This window comes from Physella acuta, unplaced genomic scaffold (genome assembly GCF_028476545.2).
Source record: "Physella acuta isolate Inbredline_101_S28 unplaced genomic scaffold, ASM2847654v3 ptg000268l, whole genome shotgun sequence".
Lineage (NCBI taxonomy): Eukaryota > Metazoa > Mollusca > Gastropoda > Physidae > Physella > Physella acuta.
The window spans coordinates 236,503-257,500 of NW_026731787.1; the positions used below are offsets into that span (position 1 = coordinate 236,503).

Genomic DNA, 20,998 nt, shown 5'->3' on the forward strand with positions numbered 1-20,998 from the left:
TGTATATTTGCTGCGTGCTTGCGTCCTAGCAGGCATCATAATGGGACGTGATTTGCCTTGAAATTGGAACTTTTATTTTGCTCTACACTAAAAGTGTACAGTTATTAATGTTCTATTTACATAATTAAATGGCGGTTTAATTTGTTACAATGCCAACGGGATAGAATTTTTCGTGTTTAGAAAGTTGGGAGCTCGCATGTCAAACACTGTGACAACATATGATTCCTGACTCATAGAATTAGTTTGTTGAAATTTATACCAAACATTGTGTGACTCCTGACTTATTAAAAATTGTTTGTTGAGATTTCCAACAACTGAGCAGCCTGTAGCTCCCGACTCTTAAAATTAGTTTTTGACTTCCAAAAGATCTCACCATTTATTTAATTTGAATACTTTTATTAAAATGTAATAAGCAACCCACGCTTTTCCTTTTAGTTATTTAAATAGTGGTTTATTATTATTTATTTAAAGAACAAAATTATTTTTTACTTTAAAATGTAATAAGCAACCGACGTTTTTCCTTTTAGTTATTTAAATAGTGGTTTAGTATTATTTATTTAAAGAACAAAATTATTTTTTACTTTAAAATGTAATAAGCAACGCACGATTTTCCTTTTAGTTATTTAAATAGTGGTTTATTATTATTTATTTAAAGAACAAAATTATTTTTTACTTTAAAATGTAATAATCAACGCACGCTTTTCCTTTTAGTTATTTAAATAGTGGTTTATTATTATTTATTTAAAGAAAAAATTTTTTTTTTACTTTAAAATGTAATAAGCAATCCACGTTTTTCCTTTTAGTTATTTAAATAGTGGTTTATTATTATTTATTTAAAGAACAAAATTATTTTTTACTTTAAAATGTAATAAGCAACCCACGCTTTTCCTTTTAGTTATTTAAATAGTGGTTTATTATTATTTATTTAAAGGACAAAATTATTTTTTACTTTAAAATGTAATAAGCAACGCACGCTTTTCCTTTTAGTTATTTAAAAAGTGGTTTATTATTATTTATTTAAAGAACAAAATTATTTCTTACTTTAAAATGTAATAAGCAACCCACGCTTTTCCTTTTAGTTATTTAAATAGTGATTTATCAGTGGCGTAGGCAGGGGGGGGGGGGGGGTTAGGGGGGGGTCATAACCCCCCCCCCCCCCCCCCCATAGACCCCTCGGTATATATAAAAAGTATGAGGGGGGGTGCAAATCGAAAGTTTGAGGCGGGGGGGGGTGCAAATCGAAAGTTTGAGGGGGGGGGGGGTGCAAATCGAAAGTTTGAGGGGGGTGCAAATCGAAAGTTTGTCCCCGGGTAAAAATTGGAACCCCCCCCCCCCCTTGAGACGATCCTGGCTACGCCACTGTGATTTATTATTATTTATTTAAAGAACAAAATTATTTTTTACTTTAAAATGTAATAAGCAACGCACGCTTTTCCTTTTAGTTATTTAAATAGTGGTTTATTATTATTTTTTTAAAGAACAAAATTATTTTTTACTTTAAAATGTAATAAGCAATCCACGTTTTTCCTTTTAGTTATTTAAATAGTGGTTTATTATTATTTATTTAAAGAACAAAATTATTTTTTACTTTAAAATGTAATAAGCAACCCACGCTTTTCCTTTTAGTTATTTAAATAGTGGTTTATTATTATTTATTTAAAGGACAAAATTATTTTTTACTTTAAAATGTAATGAGCAACCAAAGCTTTTCCTTTTAGTTATTTAAATAGTGGTTTATTATTATTTTTTTAAAGAACAAAATTATTTTTTGCTTTTTAATTCATACTTATATATAAAAGCTAGTAATAAAAAGTGGTTTTTTTAACTTTATCATACACAGAGTATAAAGGAAGTATTGTAATCGTGCACAAAAATTACATGAAATTTTGACAGTTTCCATAGTTTTACACCTCAGTACTTCATCACATACGGAGTATAGGAAACTTATTTTAATCGGGCAAAAATTAAAAATAAAGATTTATCAAAATTTCGGCGCCCTTTGCGTAATCGAGTCGGAAAAACTGGGCTTTGCAATTTTGTTCGTAGGTATGTGTGTATGTCTGTAAACACGATAGCTTGATTACCGTTACAGCTAGGTTTATGAAATTTCATATATAAGTATTATATCAAATGTATTGTTATGTACCAACATTTCATTGATTTCCGGTAACCAGAGTTGGAACTTATTCTACTTTTTGTACAAAAAAACCTATAACTTGAGTACTGTTTCAGATAGACAATATTTCATAAATAAGTAAAAGATCTAATAAACAGTCTTTTGTCAAATTTTGAGTAAATTTCCGTTAACCGGAACTAGTCCTTTATGCGATTTCCTATTTCTCAAAAAAAGCATAATCATATGTATTTAAAAACTACTAATATTTCACACTATTATACACACGTGTTATGCTGTGGTGCGCAATTCTTTTTTCTACGAGATTCTATTCTATTTTTAAAAGTTTAATTATTTAAGAATTGGTTAAAAATCATGTTTATATCCCGAGTTGCCATCCCCCGTAGTGTTAAATAAGCATATTCGAAATAGATTAGGGGGGAACATTCCCGCTTTTTTTTAAATTTCAAAACATTTGATTTTTAAATACAATAGAATTGCATAACTAAATAAAACGAATTATGCATCAACTAAACACATAAATTATGCGAATAATGGCGCGGCAAAATTAGTACTTTTTTATAGGAAAATATCATTATTTTTATAAGGTTTTATTTAACTTACTTCCTCTGTCTGTCTGCCGTCAGTCTGACTGTCTAGATCGAAACGCCCGAGCAAACTTTCGGGCACTACTAACTGACAAATTTGGTTTAAAATTGGCACGTGGGTCAAGACATAAAGACAATGCAATCTGACATTAAATTTGACTTAATTGGATGCTTAATTTTTTAATGAATTAATTAAAACGTCTAAATATTTAGGCTGTCTTATCCAAATATTCCACTATTATACGAGCGTTATCATGCTCATTAGGTGTGCAATGGTTTTTAGTCATGTAACTCTATTTAAACTAGCCGTCGATACCCATTACACGTGAATTATAGACCTATATATTTTAATGTTATACTTGTTTAAGAAAAATATTTTATAAAATAGTTATTGGTCAAAGTACAATGTGCTTTACTACACGTTGAATCTTCTTTCTTTTCTTCTTCTTCGTTCTTAATTATTAGTGTTGAAGGGGATCGAGATTTATCTGCCAGTGGGTTTGAACTCGAGACCTTGTTCGAATTTATCAACCAACACGTTGAATGATATTAGTGACAAAGCAAAGAAATAAATAAATTACTAAAAGTCTGAAGCATGTAAAATAACAAAGGCTACCAATACGTATTAGAAAACCTAATTTGTAGACACAACACAACACCATATAAAATGCACACACTAATTAAGAGACTTAAATGATTCCGTTAACGAAAGTCCGTATCTTTAAGTTCTCTATTTATCGCTGAACATACTGATTACATAGCCTCAAAAATGTTGCAGACAGAGAGAGAGAGATAGAGAGAAGTGCGCACATGGGCTTTTATATATTAGGATAAAAAATGTAAAGTACTGAAAAAAATCATTTAAAAAGTTTAAATAACAAGCTTTTTTGTAATAATGCACTAAAAAGTAGAAAATAAATTGTTTTCTTTAAATATTTAATAATACACTACCATTTAAATAACTATAAAGAAAAGCGTGGGTCTCCTCTTTATTATTAGTAAATCTATCCAATAGATATAATAAAGTGACCTGCGCATTTTTTTATAGTAATTTAAATAGTAGTGTATTGTTGTATATTTAAAGAAAATCATTTATTTCTACTTTTTAATGCATTATTACATAAAAGCTTGTTTTTTTTTAGTTTTGCTTAATTTTCTTAACTGCTTTTCTCATATCACGTCTTTGTTAATTGGTTTACGTTCAGGCCGTTTAAAACAAACATGGTTCTTCCTCCCTTTCAGCATGTTGCGAAAATGAGTTAGTCCAGTGTTGCAACTTTTTCTGATTGTTGTTTCTGTTGTGATATGTAAAAACCCGCGAGCCTGGTTCTTTGTTTCTAAAATTTTGCTTGTTACAGCAAACCCAAAAAATGTCGATCTCTCTACTGCTCGTTTCTAACAAAATGTTAGCGCATCCATATTTTGAGGTTTCAATGTACCATCAACTTGAACGCATATAGTTTCAGTTTTTGATAAACGATGTTCATTGAGATTGTTTTTACTTTCTCAGAAGCACTGTAACCGTGCAAAGATTCGGAATCAAGATTTTAAAAATTTTCGACGTTTACAACTTCCTCATCCTGAAAGAATTAGAATTTTTAGTATTGCCTGTGTGTTTTTCTGTGTATGTGTGTTTATTTTAACACGATTTCTTGATTGCCGTTTCAGGTAGGTTGACAAAATTTCACATATAATTACTATATAGTATGCGCAAGTCTCTTTAAACTTTATAGGATATCCGGTAACCGGAAGTAGTACTTCCCTGTATTACCGGAGAATCGTTTAAGTTAGACACAATTTTTTTTTCTAACTAGATCTTATACGCTAATTTATTTCAACTTGTGTGTGATTTATTCTACTTCTTTGAGAAGAATAGCACTTGAGTACCGTCTCAGTTATGTGGACAAAATGTCACATTTGCTTATTATCTCCATGCGTTTATTTCTTTCAACTTTTGAGCTTTTTCCAATAACCGACAGAGATTAAATTTTTTAGAATTTAATAATTATTTTATCCTATTTGCATTAAGTATATTTTAAAAATTCTTCGCCTCTATGTTTTATATTTTAAAAAAGGTTTTAAAACAATGTAATTTCCTATGTCCCAATTTTCTTACTGGAAGGGTTATCCCAAATCTTACTGTTTAAAATAAAAGATATGAGAAAGTGTAGAGAAGCTCCTCGCTTTACGAGTATAATAGTAACTTCAGTACAAGCTTTCACTTTCTTTGAATTTGCTTTTAGACACATCTGCTGCGGATAAAGCGCTATTAGCATCACACATACACACCACCTTACACATATTACACACATACAATAAAATGTACAAAAATCGTCATGATATTATCGCTTTATTTGTAAAAAAACAAAATTTTATTAAGAAAAAACATGTGCAACAAAAAAGCAAATAAGTCTGTTATTGAGGTTTTAAAATAATTATCTTGATATCTTTGAATTTCTGAACTTCGTTTGTCTTAAATCGATTATAAATGTGTTATTACTTAGTTGGAAAAAACACTTATTAAAGATGTTTAAAAACTGTTTGGTGACTACATGTTTCACGCGTCAAAATATGCGTGCCAGTTGAATCTCATCTCACGCCCTGTGATTCCTCCGTCGCCTAGATAAAAAGCAAAAATAAACATTTTTTTCAGCTTACGACTCTACTGGGAGCGTTGCGTACCTTAAATATTTTACATTCATTTTATATGCTGTTTAACAAGAAATAAGTTTGAAAATGCAAAGGTTGTATTGGCCAGTATAGTATGTTTCCTGCGGACGGCGTGACCTAGCGATTGAGCGTCAGGCTGCTTTCTCGGGAATCTTGAGTTCGAATCCGTGCCTAGTCAGTGGAACGTCTTTGAGTCTACCATACTCTAACGTGTTCATAACTCACGTTTGGGAAAGTAATGAGGCCTGGATACAGTGCAACACCATCTATTTATTTTCCGAGATCACAGAACAGACAAACTCAAATGCCGTATGACATGACTGTCAATTTTGAAAGGGAACTTTACGGTGTTTTAGATTAATGATACAAACGTAGTTATTTATGAAAGTGTGGTTAACCGAAAAATGCCTTTTAAGAAAATTAAATAATAAAATAATGAATTACTCATCGTTTAATTAATGTTGATCAAAACCATGTGGAGTTACACGTATTATCGTACATTGAACTTTAATTTCTAGAATATTATGTAATATTCCGTTAAGTATGGTTTCACGACTTACACATTTTAACGACGATGATTTGAAAAAAGTTATATAATACCATCTTTAAACGAGAATAAATTGAAATAATGTGGTGTAGTACCATTTTTAACGAAAATAAAGTAAAATTATGGGATGTTGTACTCACCATCCTCATCAAAGAGATGAAAGATATGGGGGAAGTCGAGGTTGTTCAAAGTCTCGTCGGGGATTCTGTCCAGCTCTAAGAAAAAAAGGGGGGCGTTTTGGGGGTTGGGGAGCCCCTCCCGTCTCCAGCCCTGGTCAAATTCCAGCTTAGATACCTCACCGTCGTCTGTCGTAGAAAAATGTTAAATTCGTGTACAAGATAGAATCATGTCAGTCAATGTTTTGTAAACATTACGATCAGTTATTTGTAACTAACTCGACAGCCAAAGTTTGTCTAACTTTTTAGTCAATAAACATTAAAACATGCACTGGATACAAATGCTTTAGTCTTTATACACTCAAAGAAAATTTAAAAAAAACATTATAAGAGTACAAATCTTTTGGTCAAAGTACTGCAAACAATAAAAAATATTTATCCGACATAAATGATTCGGTTAATGTACTATAAATTTAAAAAAAAAACATGTATTTTTCATCAATTTACTATACAAAAATTAAGAGCATGGACCGGATACCAAAGTCTTGGTCTGTTTACGATCTTACCATCGTCATCAAAGTGGAGCCAGAATCTGTTAAATTCTATTTGCTGTAAAATATTGTCAAGTCCAGCGTATCTGTTGAAGATCTGGTCTAAGTTAGCTGACCCTTGGCCTAAAGCGCTGATTGAAAAAATCACAAATACATTGCACAGTGCATGATTAACTTAATTAGTCTTAGATTATAAAATACTCTTTGGACATTATTATATCTCGGAATGTAGATTTAAGTTTAATTAATTAATTACCCTCGTAGGACGACAACTAAAAAAAACAGAACAGTTGTCTTCATTTTCAGAATCAGATGATGACTATAGATAGAGCGAACCCAATTTATAGTTTTAGCTAAGGAAAGAGTAGGTCATAACCCTTATTTGCCTAGCTTCAAGATCTTTTTAGTGAACATTTTCAAAGGTTTTTTTTTTGTTTGTGTTCATTGTTGCGGCTAACTGTAACGCTAAATAAATTGAGAGATAAAGTCAGGGATTTTATACTGCTGATAAGATTATGGGCAGATGGTGAGACGCCATGTTTTCCTGCTTTAAACTAACTCGAGGTTAGAGCAAAGATTTGGGGGAAAAAAATAAAAACTTAAATATTTGTTACAGAAGAGCATTTAGGCAAGCAATTGCAGTTCTAGTTAAAACATGAAATATAATCATCGAATAAAGTTTGTAAAATTATAATCAGAATCGATATGTGGCGGGGTATTACGTTTGTTTTTATAAGAGCACTTTATAACGATGATATACTGTGTGTTTACTTCTAGGATACACTTTTTATCACATCGCCGTGAAACTTTGGGAAGTTGTTTAGGACACTCCTGTGGAGGTATTTGCCGAAAAAAAATCAATTTGCAGTGGTGGGGCCTCGGCAGGGCGCGATTCGATTCATTTCAATATACGATATATAAAAAATAAAAATCTATTGCGGTTTGATACCGTTCATCCGGTCGTCATGAAACTTTGAGGAGTTGATTAGAACACTAAAGGAGACTTTTCTGCAAAAAAACTTTTTTAATTTGCAAGGGCAGCGCCCTGGGAGGGTGCTATTTTTCTCTATATTCGGATAATAAAAAAAAAAGTCTGATGCGTTTCGACACCGCTCATTCGAGTGCAATAAAAAATTTGAGGAGTGGATGAGAATACTCCCGAGAAGGTTTCTGTGAAAAAAATAATTAATTTTGATATGGGCGCTGCCCGCGGGGATGCGATTTTCGTCAATACACAATTTGGCGCCCAGAGTTCAAGGATGTTTATGCTAAAAGTCTTTTTTTTTTTATTTCGGAAGGGCGGTATATACAAAATAAAAGTCGGATGCGATTCGACACCGGCAGGATTTAATTAATAGCCCCGGGCTATCCCATTTTAAACAGTGCGATAGAGTATTTATAAGATTGGGGTATATGAATTGAATCAGGCGCATCCGTCGGCACCAGTGTTTCTTTCAGACTTTATCTCCGGGGGGGCACTTGAAATTTTCGGGGGGGGGCGGTAGACTTTCTTCGGGGGGGGGGGGGCGGACACTGTTAAAAGTATATATTTTCTATATAAATTATATAAATGTCATTCCGTTCGGGGGGGTGGCGGTAAAAAAATTTCGGGGGGGCTTCGCCCCCCCCCCCCCCCCAAGAGTTGCCTGGAAGAAACTCTGGTCGGCACCCCGGCAGGGTGCGATATCGCGTCAAAGTATCACTATGGCACCTACGTCAGTTTTAATGAACACCCTACAATATTTACATGGTATCACACAATATTCGATTATTAAACCGAGCCAAGGGTCGTATGTCGAACCCCTGTAATAGTGTAATCGGGGGCTCCCGAGGGCACCCCTCTACGTCCATGACACCTGGACAGTCGCCGAAGTGTTCTACCCCACTTTTACAGAAAGTGAATAACGTACACTCAAAGCTTTCATATGCTAGGCGGTAGTGTAGGTAAACCGGTGCCCAGACAAATACGACCCAAGAAATATAGCGCAAACATTGTTGAAAAACTCAGTGTTAGAAAACAAAGCCATATGTCTAAGAATATAGGATTGCTAACGCAATAATGAAACCCTCCAAAACTATTTCTTCATACTTTTTTTTCTGAGACCGCGACAACGCGGGGACCGCCACGCTAGTAACAATAAGACTAAAATCAAACCTAAGTTTCCATCGTAATGTGACATGCTTTACCCTGTCGTTAGCAACAGATCATAAACTCCTCTAAATTACCACCCTGCGTAATTCCCCATTGCACAATACTATTTTACCAATTCAATTACCTGTCTATCTCAAAAGCCAACTGACAGCCTCTAACTATCTTCCTAACCAACATAATATGCTTACCCTTAACCTTAACCCTATCTTTCTCTCTCTCTCTCTCTCTCTCTATCTCTCTCTCTCTTTCTCTCTCTGAAGGGGAGGGGTTAGAAAGTGTGACGTCAAACCGTTGCAGAGGGGCAGAGACCCACTCTCTCCCCGAAGAACGTCTGCCCCCCCCCCCTCCCAACAAAACAATATTTAAATAGAAAATATATACTTTTACCAGTGTCCTCACGCCCCCTTCCCACAAGGAGAAAAAATCTTAAAGGAACACTGCATCGTTGCATTTTTAAAACCTTATGAAGAAACGGCTATTAAACATTTTTAAATTTTAAACCCCGTTTTAAACCACTATTTTCTTTTATACCGTAAAATTACGTTATCTCTTCTACTATTCTGTTCACGAAATGTGATAAAAATCACGAGTCAAGTACTTTATTTAGGTGACCTAAATTAAAAATTTTGAGGTCGGAATACTTTAGATAAGCAAGCAGCTGTTGCTAATATTTTTAATATGTACCATTTTTATCTCCAGTCGTTTTTCTGAAATCTTTCTGTAGCATTACAAACTAAGAGATGGCTAACATAAAGTACATTGATGTCATATTTGTTGTTTATTTGTGAAGTAAAGACAATATGGCATAAATAAATATGCACAATGAATGGTGTGTTAGATGTAGGTAATAGACTTCTAAGAGGACACCTCAGATCGCAGTATGTTTCTATAAGGGACAAGAATTTACATCTCCAATACCCAGTCAACCAGAATCTTCAGTGAGCTTACCCCTAGCTTGAGTTTACAGATAACTTTACCGGTGTTTCGTTTAGGGACGCACTTGAAAATTTCGGGGGGGGGGGGGGGCTTAAATTTTTTCGAGGGGGACACGATTAAAGTGAACATTTTCTGAATAATTTTTTTTTATTGTGTTTTTGAGGAAGCGTGACAGGCCTGCCTTGGAGGGCGCACCCCCTCCCTTCCCATAGAAAACCTGCCTGAAAGAAACCCTGAGCTTTACAGTGTGGATTGTTTGGTGAGCACCGCCCCAGCAAAATGTTTCGATAACGGGCATCAAGCTAATGATATGTGTGTTGGTTATCTTCTATTCTATTTGGAGTTTCAACTGCAAGTTTGTTTTTGGCGGGGATAATATGGCCCACTAAATGGATGCAAGGATGCACTGGGTTGAATAATGCACTGTTGAATCGTTAAATGCTGTATTGTTCAAAACCTAACTATTCCTGAAACTATCCTTGTTTACTCTCGAAACTTACACAGGCTAACAACAACAGTTGGGGTTAAACTTAAAATTTGTTTAGATAATAAGCAGTTGCTTATTTAGTTGATACGAACGCTACTGGAACAGCCAAGTGATTTTTAACTCGAACTGTCATGAAATGTTTTATGCTTTCATATAGTTCTTTAATATTTACTAGATAAAGATTCTAATAAGAAAATGTTAAATGGACTAAGTATAGAAAATAAAACATTTCTTGTTAATAACATATTATTAACACATTTAAGCGACCAATACTTAGATTATTTTATTTAAGAAAAGATATCTTCTTATTTTTTGCATTCAAAAGCTTGTTATTTTCAGTGATTTTCAAGCTTGTTTTCTTTTAGTATTTAGATAGCGTAAAGAATAATTTTATACCTAAGTTTAAAACAAAGTAATACGTAAAGTTTTCTTTCCAGGTTGTTATTTCTTGAAACGACACACATCATAGCAAATATACTTTTACCGACTAGACCACGCCGACCTCTAGATCTAGTAATTGAAATAATAATTGAATCAATCACCAAAACTAATAGTTTTTAATTTTGACAGACGAAGCTAGTCTATAACAGATACGAACCACTTGCACTAAACTACCGTCATTAAACATTTCGGAATTGGATATGAAAACCCAAGACAGTAATAGCTTGCTTTAATTTTTTGTGTAGCTTACGAATAAAATTATCATTATTATTGTTTGCCTTGTGTAGTTTAGTTGTAGAAATGTATTTCTCATTCTGTTTTTAATTTATCTCGTCTCTCTCTCAAGGGTACTTTCGGACGTTTTCTCCGGTGGAAGGATGGCTCTTAAAATTTCCAGGGTGTGTGGTGGACACTGGTCAAAGTATATATTTTCTATATAAATTATATATTTTTCTATTTCATCCTGAAAGTGAGAGGTGGGTGTGATCCGGGTGAAGGGTAGGCATTGCACCCCCCGCTTTTGTAGGTAGCTTAAAAGAAACTGCTCTCTCTCTCTCTCTCTCTCTCTCTCTCTCTCTCTCTCTCTTTCCCTCTTTTTCTTTCTTTCTCTCTAAAGAGCCTGTTTTTAAATAACGTTTTTAAATTCACTAAATTACTTGCATTGTCAATTTAAAATGAGCATGTAACTGTTCGATACATGTAATTTTATTTTAGAACCATCGTTGGCCCAGTCTAAACACGATTTTCAACTTTTCCAGGTAGAAAAAAATGTGTGAGAAATAGCTCACCTGAATTTATGCATCACCTGTGATTTACCGTCACGAGGGAAGGCGACAAAGTTTCTATATAAGTCGATGCCATGTATCGCTCAAGTGTCAACCAAAACTTTACCATGAGATCATTCGCAATCATCGCTGTTGCACTCTTTGGATGGTAAAAAAAACTTTTTTTTTCCTTGTCTTCCATTGATTTGGAATTAAATATTATCAAAGTGGCTTTCATTTCGTTTTAATAAGTATAACTCTATGGCTTATGCTTCGATACTAATCAAGTAATGTGATTATGTATTCCTAAAGTAGTTAGATATAAATTGATGAGTGATTGTTGCCAACATTTTAGCGTCGAATAACTTGGTAAACACGTGTCTTCAAATTCAATCCTTCAATTATTTAAATAATGTTACATTCCGTTGTGGATTTAAACATCCCAAACTTAAAATAAGATCACTTTTACATTTCAATCTCGTAAAAAAGATTACTTATATATTCCAATCTTGAAAAAAAATTCTTTTACAATCCAACCGTGAAATAATTAAATGAATTTTACAATACAGCTTTGAATGTAAATGACTTTACATTCCAAACCTAAAAATAACTGATATACTTTTACTTCTAGCGTGATGTCACAAGGGGGAGGTGGCGCCAACTTCGACCAGATCTTCAACAGATACGCTGGAAGCGACAACCAGTTCTCTCAAGCCGAGTTCAGCAGGTTTTGGCTTCACTTTGACGACAATGGTGAGGCTCCACGGCTTTGTACTGAAATTACTTAAATTAGTACACCTGACTTGTTTAACGATGAGGCCCATTGCACTTTATTAAGCATGAAAATACTATATTCGTTTCCAGCATGATCACAAACTGAAAGCAAATAATTTTTAGCATTTGAGCATTATCGATATGAGAAGCATTGAACTAAACGTTTTTATCTTTCAGGTGATGGTGACGTAAGCAAACGGGAATTCGACCAAGGCTGGAGGCAAGAAGGTTTCCCAAATCCAGAAAACGCCCCTCTTTTCTTTGAAAGACTGGACAGAGTTGCCGACGAGGTTCTCAACGCCCAAGACTTCCCTCACATTTTCCGTCTGTTTGATGAGGACGGTAAGGGATTATCTTGTCGCTTATTTAACATCAACTTAACTCAACTTTGTACAGCACATTTTTATGACTGTTTTTGTAGTTTCTGTAGCTAAAGCGTTTTATTGGCTAGAATAGTACTCAAAAAATTTGATAAACTGGTATAGTTTTACAATAATGTTACAATGTTAAACTGGTTTAAATGGTAACACTTCCAAGAAGAATAAGGTCCGATTATTTTTTTTCAGGTAACGGATCCATATCTGAGAGAGAGTTCAGGTATAACTGGAATGCCTACTTCTAGACAAGGTGATATGTCTAGTATGAATAATTTTGTAAATTTTACCATGAGCTTGTCAGAAAATTTGTTCTATTAAATATAAGTTCCTGTAAAAAATGCTATCGCACTCTTTTTTATGCTGTTTGTACATGTTTGTCTAACATGTGTCTAAATATTAATTGAGATATATGTAAGAGTTGTCCTGACTTTTAAACCTTATCTTACCTGACAGCTCCCAACATGAAAAAACACACCCCCTATTACATAATGTCACACCTCAGCCTACCCCCTCTACCTTCAAAATAAAAATGTTTGTTTCCTAAGACAGCGGTTTCTTTATTACTGAGTACAGTCAACTTTTAGTATAGTGATCAATTTTAAATGCAATAAATACAAAATTTTAAACGCGAAACAGCAGTATACAAAATATGCAAGTACTTCAATATACACACGATGCAACTACTTCAATAAACAGACAATGCAACAACTTCATCAGTGGCGTAGCTACTGTAAAGCTAGCGTAAGCAAGGCATAGGGGCTCAAGGCAAATAGGGGCCCTTTTCCCTCTTGAAATTTTATAAAATTTTTACATTGGAATTTTAATATTTGTATTATAAAAATAATTTTAAAAAGAAAACGGAAATACAGTTTCTTTTCTACTGTAGAAGTAATCAAAAGTTTTATTTTAAAAAAGGCCCCTGGACTTTTCTTACTAGGGAGGGGTTGTACATGGCCCACATGTCTTAATAACACTATAGTCGAGGAACTTCAACAATTCGAGACGAAATAGCTAAAAGTGACAATCTACAAAATAACCCACTTTTTAAAGAGCCACTAACATTTGTATGTACACTGCAGATGTGGAAAGCATGGAACCATTGCCACGGGGCTGGCCACAACATAGTTGTGGGGCTGGGCCAAAGATTCCCCCCCCCCCCTGAAGAAAAATCTACCGCCCCCCCCCCCCTAATGAAATGGAATTTATATAGAAAAAATACTTTTACCAGTGGCGCCCCCCCCCCCCCCCCGAAGAAAATCAAGTCTTCAGAAAAAAGTCTAGAAGGAACAGTGGCCTGAACCTAATGCCCAGCTACTTTCAGCTGTCCATATACGCTCTACACTACTCTATATATTTTTATTGTTTTTTACTTTGTTAAAACTTGTTTTTGTTTTTACAGTATAATATTTTTTTTAGTTTTGAAAATTAAAATAAGGAGAGCCGCAAATTGACATCAAAAGAGCTGCATGCGGCTTCTGAGCCGCAGGTTTCCGACCCCTGCACTATAGGCATTGTTGCATCGTCGGGCAAGCCGTTGAGAGCCTATTAATAAACTTGAACATCGACTTTTTTGTGAGATTGGCATACGGCACCCACAAATGTTTAGGCATCGCTAAAAACTCTGTACCCCACCGCCACAAACCTGCACACCCCCCTCCCCTCTCAACTCTAAAAGTATAATTTTCATATAATTTTTTAAAAATCTTTTTTCATGGCGGGAGGTTAACTTTCTGTCGGGGCCTATCTGGATAAGATCCGCAATCTCTTCAATATACAGACGATTTAACCATCGCCACAAACCTGCACCCCCCCCCCCTATCAACTCTCTACCCCACTGCCACAAACCTGCACACACCCCCTCTCAACTCTCTGTCCTCACCGAAATTCCATCCATCCAGTGTTTCTTTCCCTCTTTGTGTCCGGGGGTGCACTTGGTATTTTCGGGGGGGGGGGGGGGGCGGACACTGGTAAAAGTGTATGTTTTCTATAAAAATTCCATCTCGTTGGAGGGGGGGCTCAGCCCCCCCCCCCCCCTGACGCCTGGAAGAAACTCTGCCTCCATCCATGATTACAATTGAGCCATTTTTCCCACGTCCTTGCTTTCGTCTCTGTTTGTCTTTCCAATCAAATCTTGCGATCGAAATTTCTGGCACTTCCCAGTTAGCTAGCGCGCTGAAATTTTCAGGGAAGCTTTGTTTTGGATGACATTAGAATATTCAATTGTTATTATTACTAAATTGATCCATGGAAACATTTTATTGAGCATTTTAGACCGCTATATAATCTATATATATAATTCTCCTCTGCGAGCCATTAGAAAACAAGCTGCAAGCGCCTCCTTACAGTCCCCTCTCTTTCTCTCTATCACTATCACTACCACCCTACCCCACCCCCACATGGTCTGCTGAGCTGTGGTCACGTTAATGTTTACAAACCGTACAGCCAGGTTTAGTGACGGCTATTATGGGCAGATAATTTAGTTTGAACCGACTTTAAACTTACAGGAGGTAACTAAGAGGAGGCTGCTTTCACGGGGGGGGGGGGTGTAGGGTCGGGGTTAGGGGAAAGGAGGGGGGTTAGTGTTTTAAAGCAAATATTTTCACTGGCAGCATTGGTACTGTCGAATTCACAAATTATTAATTACTGAAAAGTAGAAAATAAATCAACTAAATAGCGGCGTATGATACGCCGCGGGTCGGCTCGTTGTAGTAAAAACGTGGGGAAAAAAGGACATAACCCAGTAACTGTAATTTGTGTACAAACAACCGTAACAACTGGTGGCCAGTATGGGGGAGACGATATGGTCGAGTCGTTGGGCACACGATTGCTATCCCACTCGACACGGGTTCAAATCTATGTGTTCTAGTCAGTAACGTATTCACACAACGTGTTTTTTACGAGTTGTCTTTTTACGAGTTTTCTTTTTACGAGTTGTCTTCGTTTACCCAAAAAAAAGTGAAAAGATAAAATCGATAGCAAGATTTTAATGCAAACAAACAGACAAAGACTAAAAAGTAGAAAATAATAATCATTAAAAAAGTTTTTAAAAACCCACGTTTTCTGATTGAACTAAAAAGTAGAAAATAAATGCTATACATCACAATAATGCAAGCGATCACTCTACTATAAGCGATCAAAAACGTGGGGCGCCGTGATTTTCTTACAGTTTCTAATACTGTTGACTCTCTACAAGCTCCCTAATAAAAGTCAATAGTATTATCTAATCAATAGAAATATAACTTTTACTTCGGCGCCCCACGTTTTTCATCGCTTATAGTAGAGTGATCGCTTGCATTATTGTGATGTATAAAATACACAATTTACAGAATGACGTAGGGGCCGAATTATAATTTTTGCATAGGTGCCCGAAAATCATAGCTAAGCCACTGAACTTCATATGCAGATGATGCAAATACATCAATATAGAAACTATCCAAGAGCTTCACTTTACAGATGATGTAACTCCTTCAATATACTGATGATGCACTATTTCAATTTTTTTTTTATGAAACCACTATAATACACAGGGTCAGGGTTAGGTTTAGGATTAGGGATAGGGATAGGGTTATGGTTATGGTTATGGTTATGGTTATGGTTATGGTTATGGTTATGGTTATGGTTATGGTTATGGTTATGGTTATGGTTATGGTTATGGTTATGGTTATGGTTATGGTTATGGTTATGGTTATGGTTATGGTTATGGTTATGGTTATGGTTATGGTTATGGTTATGGTTATGGTTATGGTTATGGTTATGGTTATGGTTATGGTTATGGTTATGGTTATGGTTATGGTTATGGTTATGGTTATGGTTATGGTTATGGTTATGGTTATGGTTATGGTTATGGTTATGGTTATGGTTATGGTTATGGTTATGGTTATGGTTATGGTTATGGTTATGGTTATGGTTATGGTTATGGTTATGGTTATGGTTATGGTTATGGTTATGGTTATGGTTATGGTTATGGTTATGGTTATGGTTATGGTTATGGTTATGGTTATGGTTATGGTTATGGTTATGGTTATGGTTATGGTTATGGTTATGGTTATGGTTATGGTTATGGTTATGGTTATGGTTATGGTTATGGTTATGGTTATGGTTATGGTTATGGTTATGGTTATGGTTATGGTTATGGTTATGGTTATGGTTATGGTTATGGTTATGGTTATGGTTATGGTTATGGTTATGGTTATGGTTATGGTTATGGTTATGGTTATGGTTATGATGGTTATGGTTATGGTTATGGTTATGGTTATGGTTATGGTTATGGTTATGGTTATGGTTTATGGTTATGGTTATGGTTATGGTTATGGTTATGGTTATGGTTATGGTTATGGTTATGGTTATGGTTATGGTTATGGTTATGGTTATGGTTATGGTTATGGTTATGGTCATGGTCCTGGGTATGGTGATGGTGATGGTGATGGTGATGGTGATGGTGATGGTGATGGTTATGGTTATGGTTATGGTTATGGTTATGGTTATGGTTATGGTTATGGTTATGGTTATGGTTATGGTTATGGTTATGGTTATGGCTATGGTTATGGTTATGGTTATGGTTATGGTTATGGTTATGGTTATGGTTATGGTTATGGCTATGGCTATGGCTATGGTTATGGTTATGGTTATGGTTATGGTTATGGTTATGGTTATGGTTATGGTTATGGTTATGGTTATGGTTATGGTTATGGTTATGGTTATGGTTATGGTTATGGTTATGGTTATGGTTATGGTTATGGTTATGGTTATGGTTATGGTTATGGTTATGGTTATGGTTATGGTTATGGTTATGGTTATGGTTATGGTTATGGTTATGGTTATGGTTATGGTTATGGTTATGGTTATGGTTATGGTTATGGTTATGGTTATGGTTATGGTTATGGTTATGGTTATGGTTATGGTTATGGTTATGGTTATGGTTATGGTTATGGTTATGGTTATGGTTATGGTTATGGTTATGGTTATGGTTATGGTTATGGTTATGGTTATGGTTATGGTTATGGTTATGGTTATGGTTATGGTTATGGTTATGGTTATGGTTATGGTTATGGTTATGGTTATGGTTATGGTTATGGTTATGGTTATGGTTATGGTTATGGTTATGGTTATGGTTATGGTTAATGGTTATGGTTATGGTTATGGTTATGGTTATGGTTATGGTTATGGTTATGGTTATGGTTATGGTTATGGTTATGGTTATGGTTATGGTTATGGTTATGGTTATGGTTATGGTTATGGTTATGGTTATGGTTATGGTTATGGTTATGGTTATGGTTATGGTTATGGTTATGGTTATGGTTATGGTTATGGTTATGGTTATGGTTATGGTTATGGTTATGGTTATGGTTATGGTTATGGTTATGGTTAATGGTTATGGTTATGGTTATGGTTATGGTTATGGTTATGGTTATGGTTATGGTTATGGTTATGGTTATGGTTATGGTTACGGTTACGGTTATGGTTATTGTTAGGGTTAGGGTTAGGGTTAGGGTTAGGGTTAGGGTTAGTGTTAGGGTTAGGGTTAGGGTTAGGGTAAGGGTAAGGGTTAGGGTTAGGGTTAGGGTTAGGGTTAGTTACAATAGAGCGAAAAGATTTAAATCTTTTCGCTCTATTTTAACTCAGTTCTAATGCACCAATGTTGTTCAACCTTTTCAGACACACTTGTTACGGGTCATTTGAGGTCAGGTTAGAATAGGATAGAATATTCTCGAACTTAGGGGAGAGTGCGTGTGTGAGTTGAGTTCACCCTACTGTGTAGTAACCCCGGTGTGTTTATGTATTGTAATCCCAAGGTCGAATGCGGGTATAAAAGGGGGAGTGAACGATTGTGGGGGTCAGCAGCGGGATAGTTGGTAGCGGTTAGGTCGAGGGCTACTATGTAATGTGAAAAGGTGAGACCGAATAAACGTATTGAACGTAAACACGAGTCGTTCTTGAGTTGAAGCTAACCGGAACGTAACAACTGGTGGCCAGTATAAAACAAGTAGAAGCACAGATGGGATGCTGTCCTGACGTTTGCCTGATGCTGTCCTAACGTTTGCCTGATGCTGTCCTGACGTTTGCCTGATGCTGTCCTGACGTTCGCCTGATGCTGTCCTGACGTTTGCCTGATGCTGTCCTGACGTTTGCCTGATGCTGTCCTGACGTTCGCCTGATGCTGTCCTGACGTTTGCCTGATGCTGTCCTGACGTTTGCCTGATAGTGTCCTGACGTTTGCCTGATGCTGTCCTGACGTTTGCCTGATGCTGTCCTGACGTTTGCCTGATGCTGTCCTGACGTTTGCCTGATGCTGTCCTGACGTTTGCCTGATGCTGTCCTGACGTTTGCCTGATGCTGTCCTGACGCTTGTCTGATGCTGTCCTGACGTTTGCCTGATGCCGTCGGGATGCCGTTAGCCCGATGCTATAGCTGTTTGTAACAACATCGCCTGTGAGTTGGAAAAAGGTTGTGTGATGTTAAAGGTTTGAGATGAGCCTCAACATAAAAATCAATGCGGTTGAAATGTTTTGAAAAACTTAGAAAAGATCATAGTAAATGTTACTAAAATTGCAATATTTAGCGTGAATTGAATATCTTTTTAAATTACCTCCCCTAGAATAATTATTAAACATTTTAATTACTTAGTTTTTTACTCTACAGTTATTAAAATGTATCCATTTGTTTTCCTTGGAATATATGCCAGAATATCATTTGACATTGATCAGTTTAAAATATGTTCAACACTGTTCATGTATTTAATATTTTTTATGTTCTTTTGTAAACGTATGTGAAAGCATAAAAACTTAGCATTCACTCAAACATTTTAGGCGTTATATAAATAGACCCTACTCCATCACTTTAATAAGACAATGCGATGCAAGTAATGCATGGCATGTGTTGTTTACTTTTAAGGGTTTATAATCTATATCGATTAGGGACGGACTGACGAACACACACTACCTACAGCCTTATATTATAGATTTGTAGTTTGTCATCAACTTTTGAGTTTTTTTCCGTAAAAAGAAAATGGCGCTTACTCAACTTCCGGTTTCTCAAAAGCCTATAGCTTGAATACCATTTGAGAAAGATGGAAGAAATTTCAGTCACAAGTATAACTTTGTACACGCAGGTTTCTTTCAATTTTCAAAAGATGTCCGCTACACGTAGGTTTTACTTTACTCTATGTTCGTGTGAACACGATATCTTAACATTTGTTTCAATTAAGAAGACGAAGTTTCATATATATGTGTAAGATCTTATGTTTGATCACTGTTAAATTTTGAGTGATCTCTGATTTTTACTTTCTCGTATATACGAAGTATACAGAAAGTCTTGTAATCGCGCAAAAACAAAAATTGAGATTTTGCAGATCTCGACCAGTGTTTCTTCCAGACTTTTTTATCCTGGGGGGGCACTTGAAATCTTCGGGGGGGGCGGTAAACTTTCTTCGGGGGGGGGGGGGGGCGGACACTGTTAAAAGTATATATTTTCTATATAAATTATATAAATTTCATTTCGTTCGGGGGGGCAGTAAAAACATTTCGGGGGGGGGCTTTGCCCCCCCCCCCCCCCCCCCCCCCCGAAGAGTTGCCTGGAAGAAACTCTGATCTCGACGTTTTACAGCTCCCTGAGTCGGAAAAACATAGTTGTGCAATCTTGTCCGTATATCTGTGAGTGTGTGTGTGTGTGTGTCTGTGTGTCTGTAAACACGATAACTTGAGTGCCGTTGCAGCTATTTTGATGAAATTTCATATATAAGTATTATATCAAAATCGTAGATCCGTATCAACTTTTGAGTGATTTCCGATAACGGGAAGTGGGACTTTTTCTACTTTTAATTTTTCAAAAGCCTATAACTTTAGTGCTATTTCAGATAGATAAATGAAATTTCACGAAAGCAGTAATTTTGGCTATTTCCGATTTCTCAAAAAAAACTAATGTAAATTTATAAAGTACTAATAATATTCCGCACATTTTATTTGGCGTTCACTTGGTGTGCAATTCTTTTTTCTACAAGATTTTATTCTATTTTAAAAAGTTTAAGTATTTAAAATGGATTAAAAATTATATCTATATCCCGAGTTCCCATCCCCTGTTGTTTTATATAAGAATATTCGAGAAAGTTTAGGGGAGATCACTCCCGGTTTATTTAAGATGGTACCTTACACTACTTTCGGTTTTTTTAAACACCGATAACTTGCATACCGTTTTAGTTAGGTTGATGAAATTTTATAAATTGGTGTAAGATTATATTTTCTTGATTTTCTCACATTTGAGTGATTTTTGTTGAGTGGAAGTATTATTTTTTGATATTTACGTTTTCTAAAAACACCATAAGAATTTGTTGTGGTTTTTTAAAATCATTATGACTGCGCAATTCTTATTTTTTTCGGTAACTTAGTGCTATAAAATAGAGTATTTCATATGTTTCCGATTTTGTATCATTTTTACAAAAAGAATAGAATAAATTGTCACTTGTTTTC

At 35.4% G+C, this 20,998-nt stretch overlaps 2 protein-coding genes across 2 annotated transcripts; one reads left to right on the forward strand and one right to left on the reverse strand.

Moving 5' to 3' along the window:
• Positions 1-5,150: 5,150 nt before the first annotated feature.
• On the reverse strand, positions 5,151-6,970 carry LOC131939222 (uncharacterized). Its single transcript, XM_059297423.1, has 4 exons — positions 6,862-6,970; positions 6,621-6,736; positions 6,079-6,243; positions 5,151-5,340 (listed from the first exon to the last, which is right to left on the reverse strand). Exons 1-4 carry the CDS (start codon positions 6,903-6,905, stop codon positions 5,279-5,281), a joined length of 387 nt encoding a protein of 128 aa, XP_059153406.1. The 5' UTR covers positions 6,906-6,970; the 3' UTR covers positions 5,151-5,278.
• A 4,468-nt stretch (positions 6,971-11,438) lies between these two features.
• On the forward strand, positions 11,439-12,879 carry LOC131939223 (calmodulin). The gene is made up of 4 exons (XM_059297424.1): positions 11,439-11,554; positions 12,017-12,138; positions 12,337-12,501; positions 12,726-12,879. The coding sequence occupies exons 1-4, from the start codon at positions 11,481-11,483 to the stop codon at positions 12,779-12,781; spliced, it is 417 nt and encodes a 138-aa protein (XP_059153407.1). The 5' UTR covers positions 11,439-11,480; the 3' UTR covers positions 12,782-12,879.
• Positions 12,880-20,998: the final 8,119 nt, after the last annotated feature.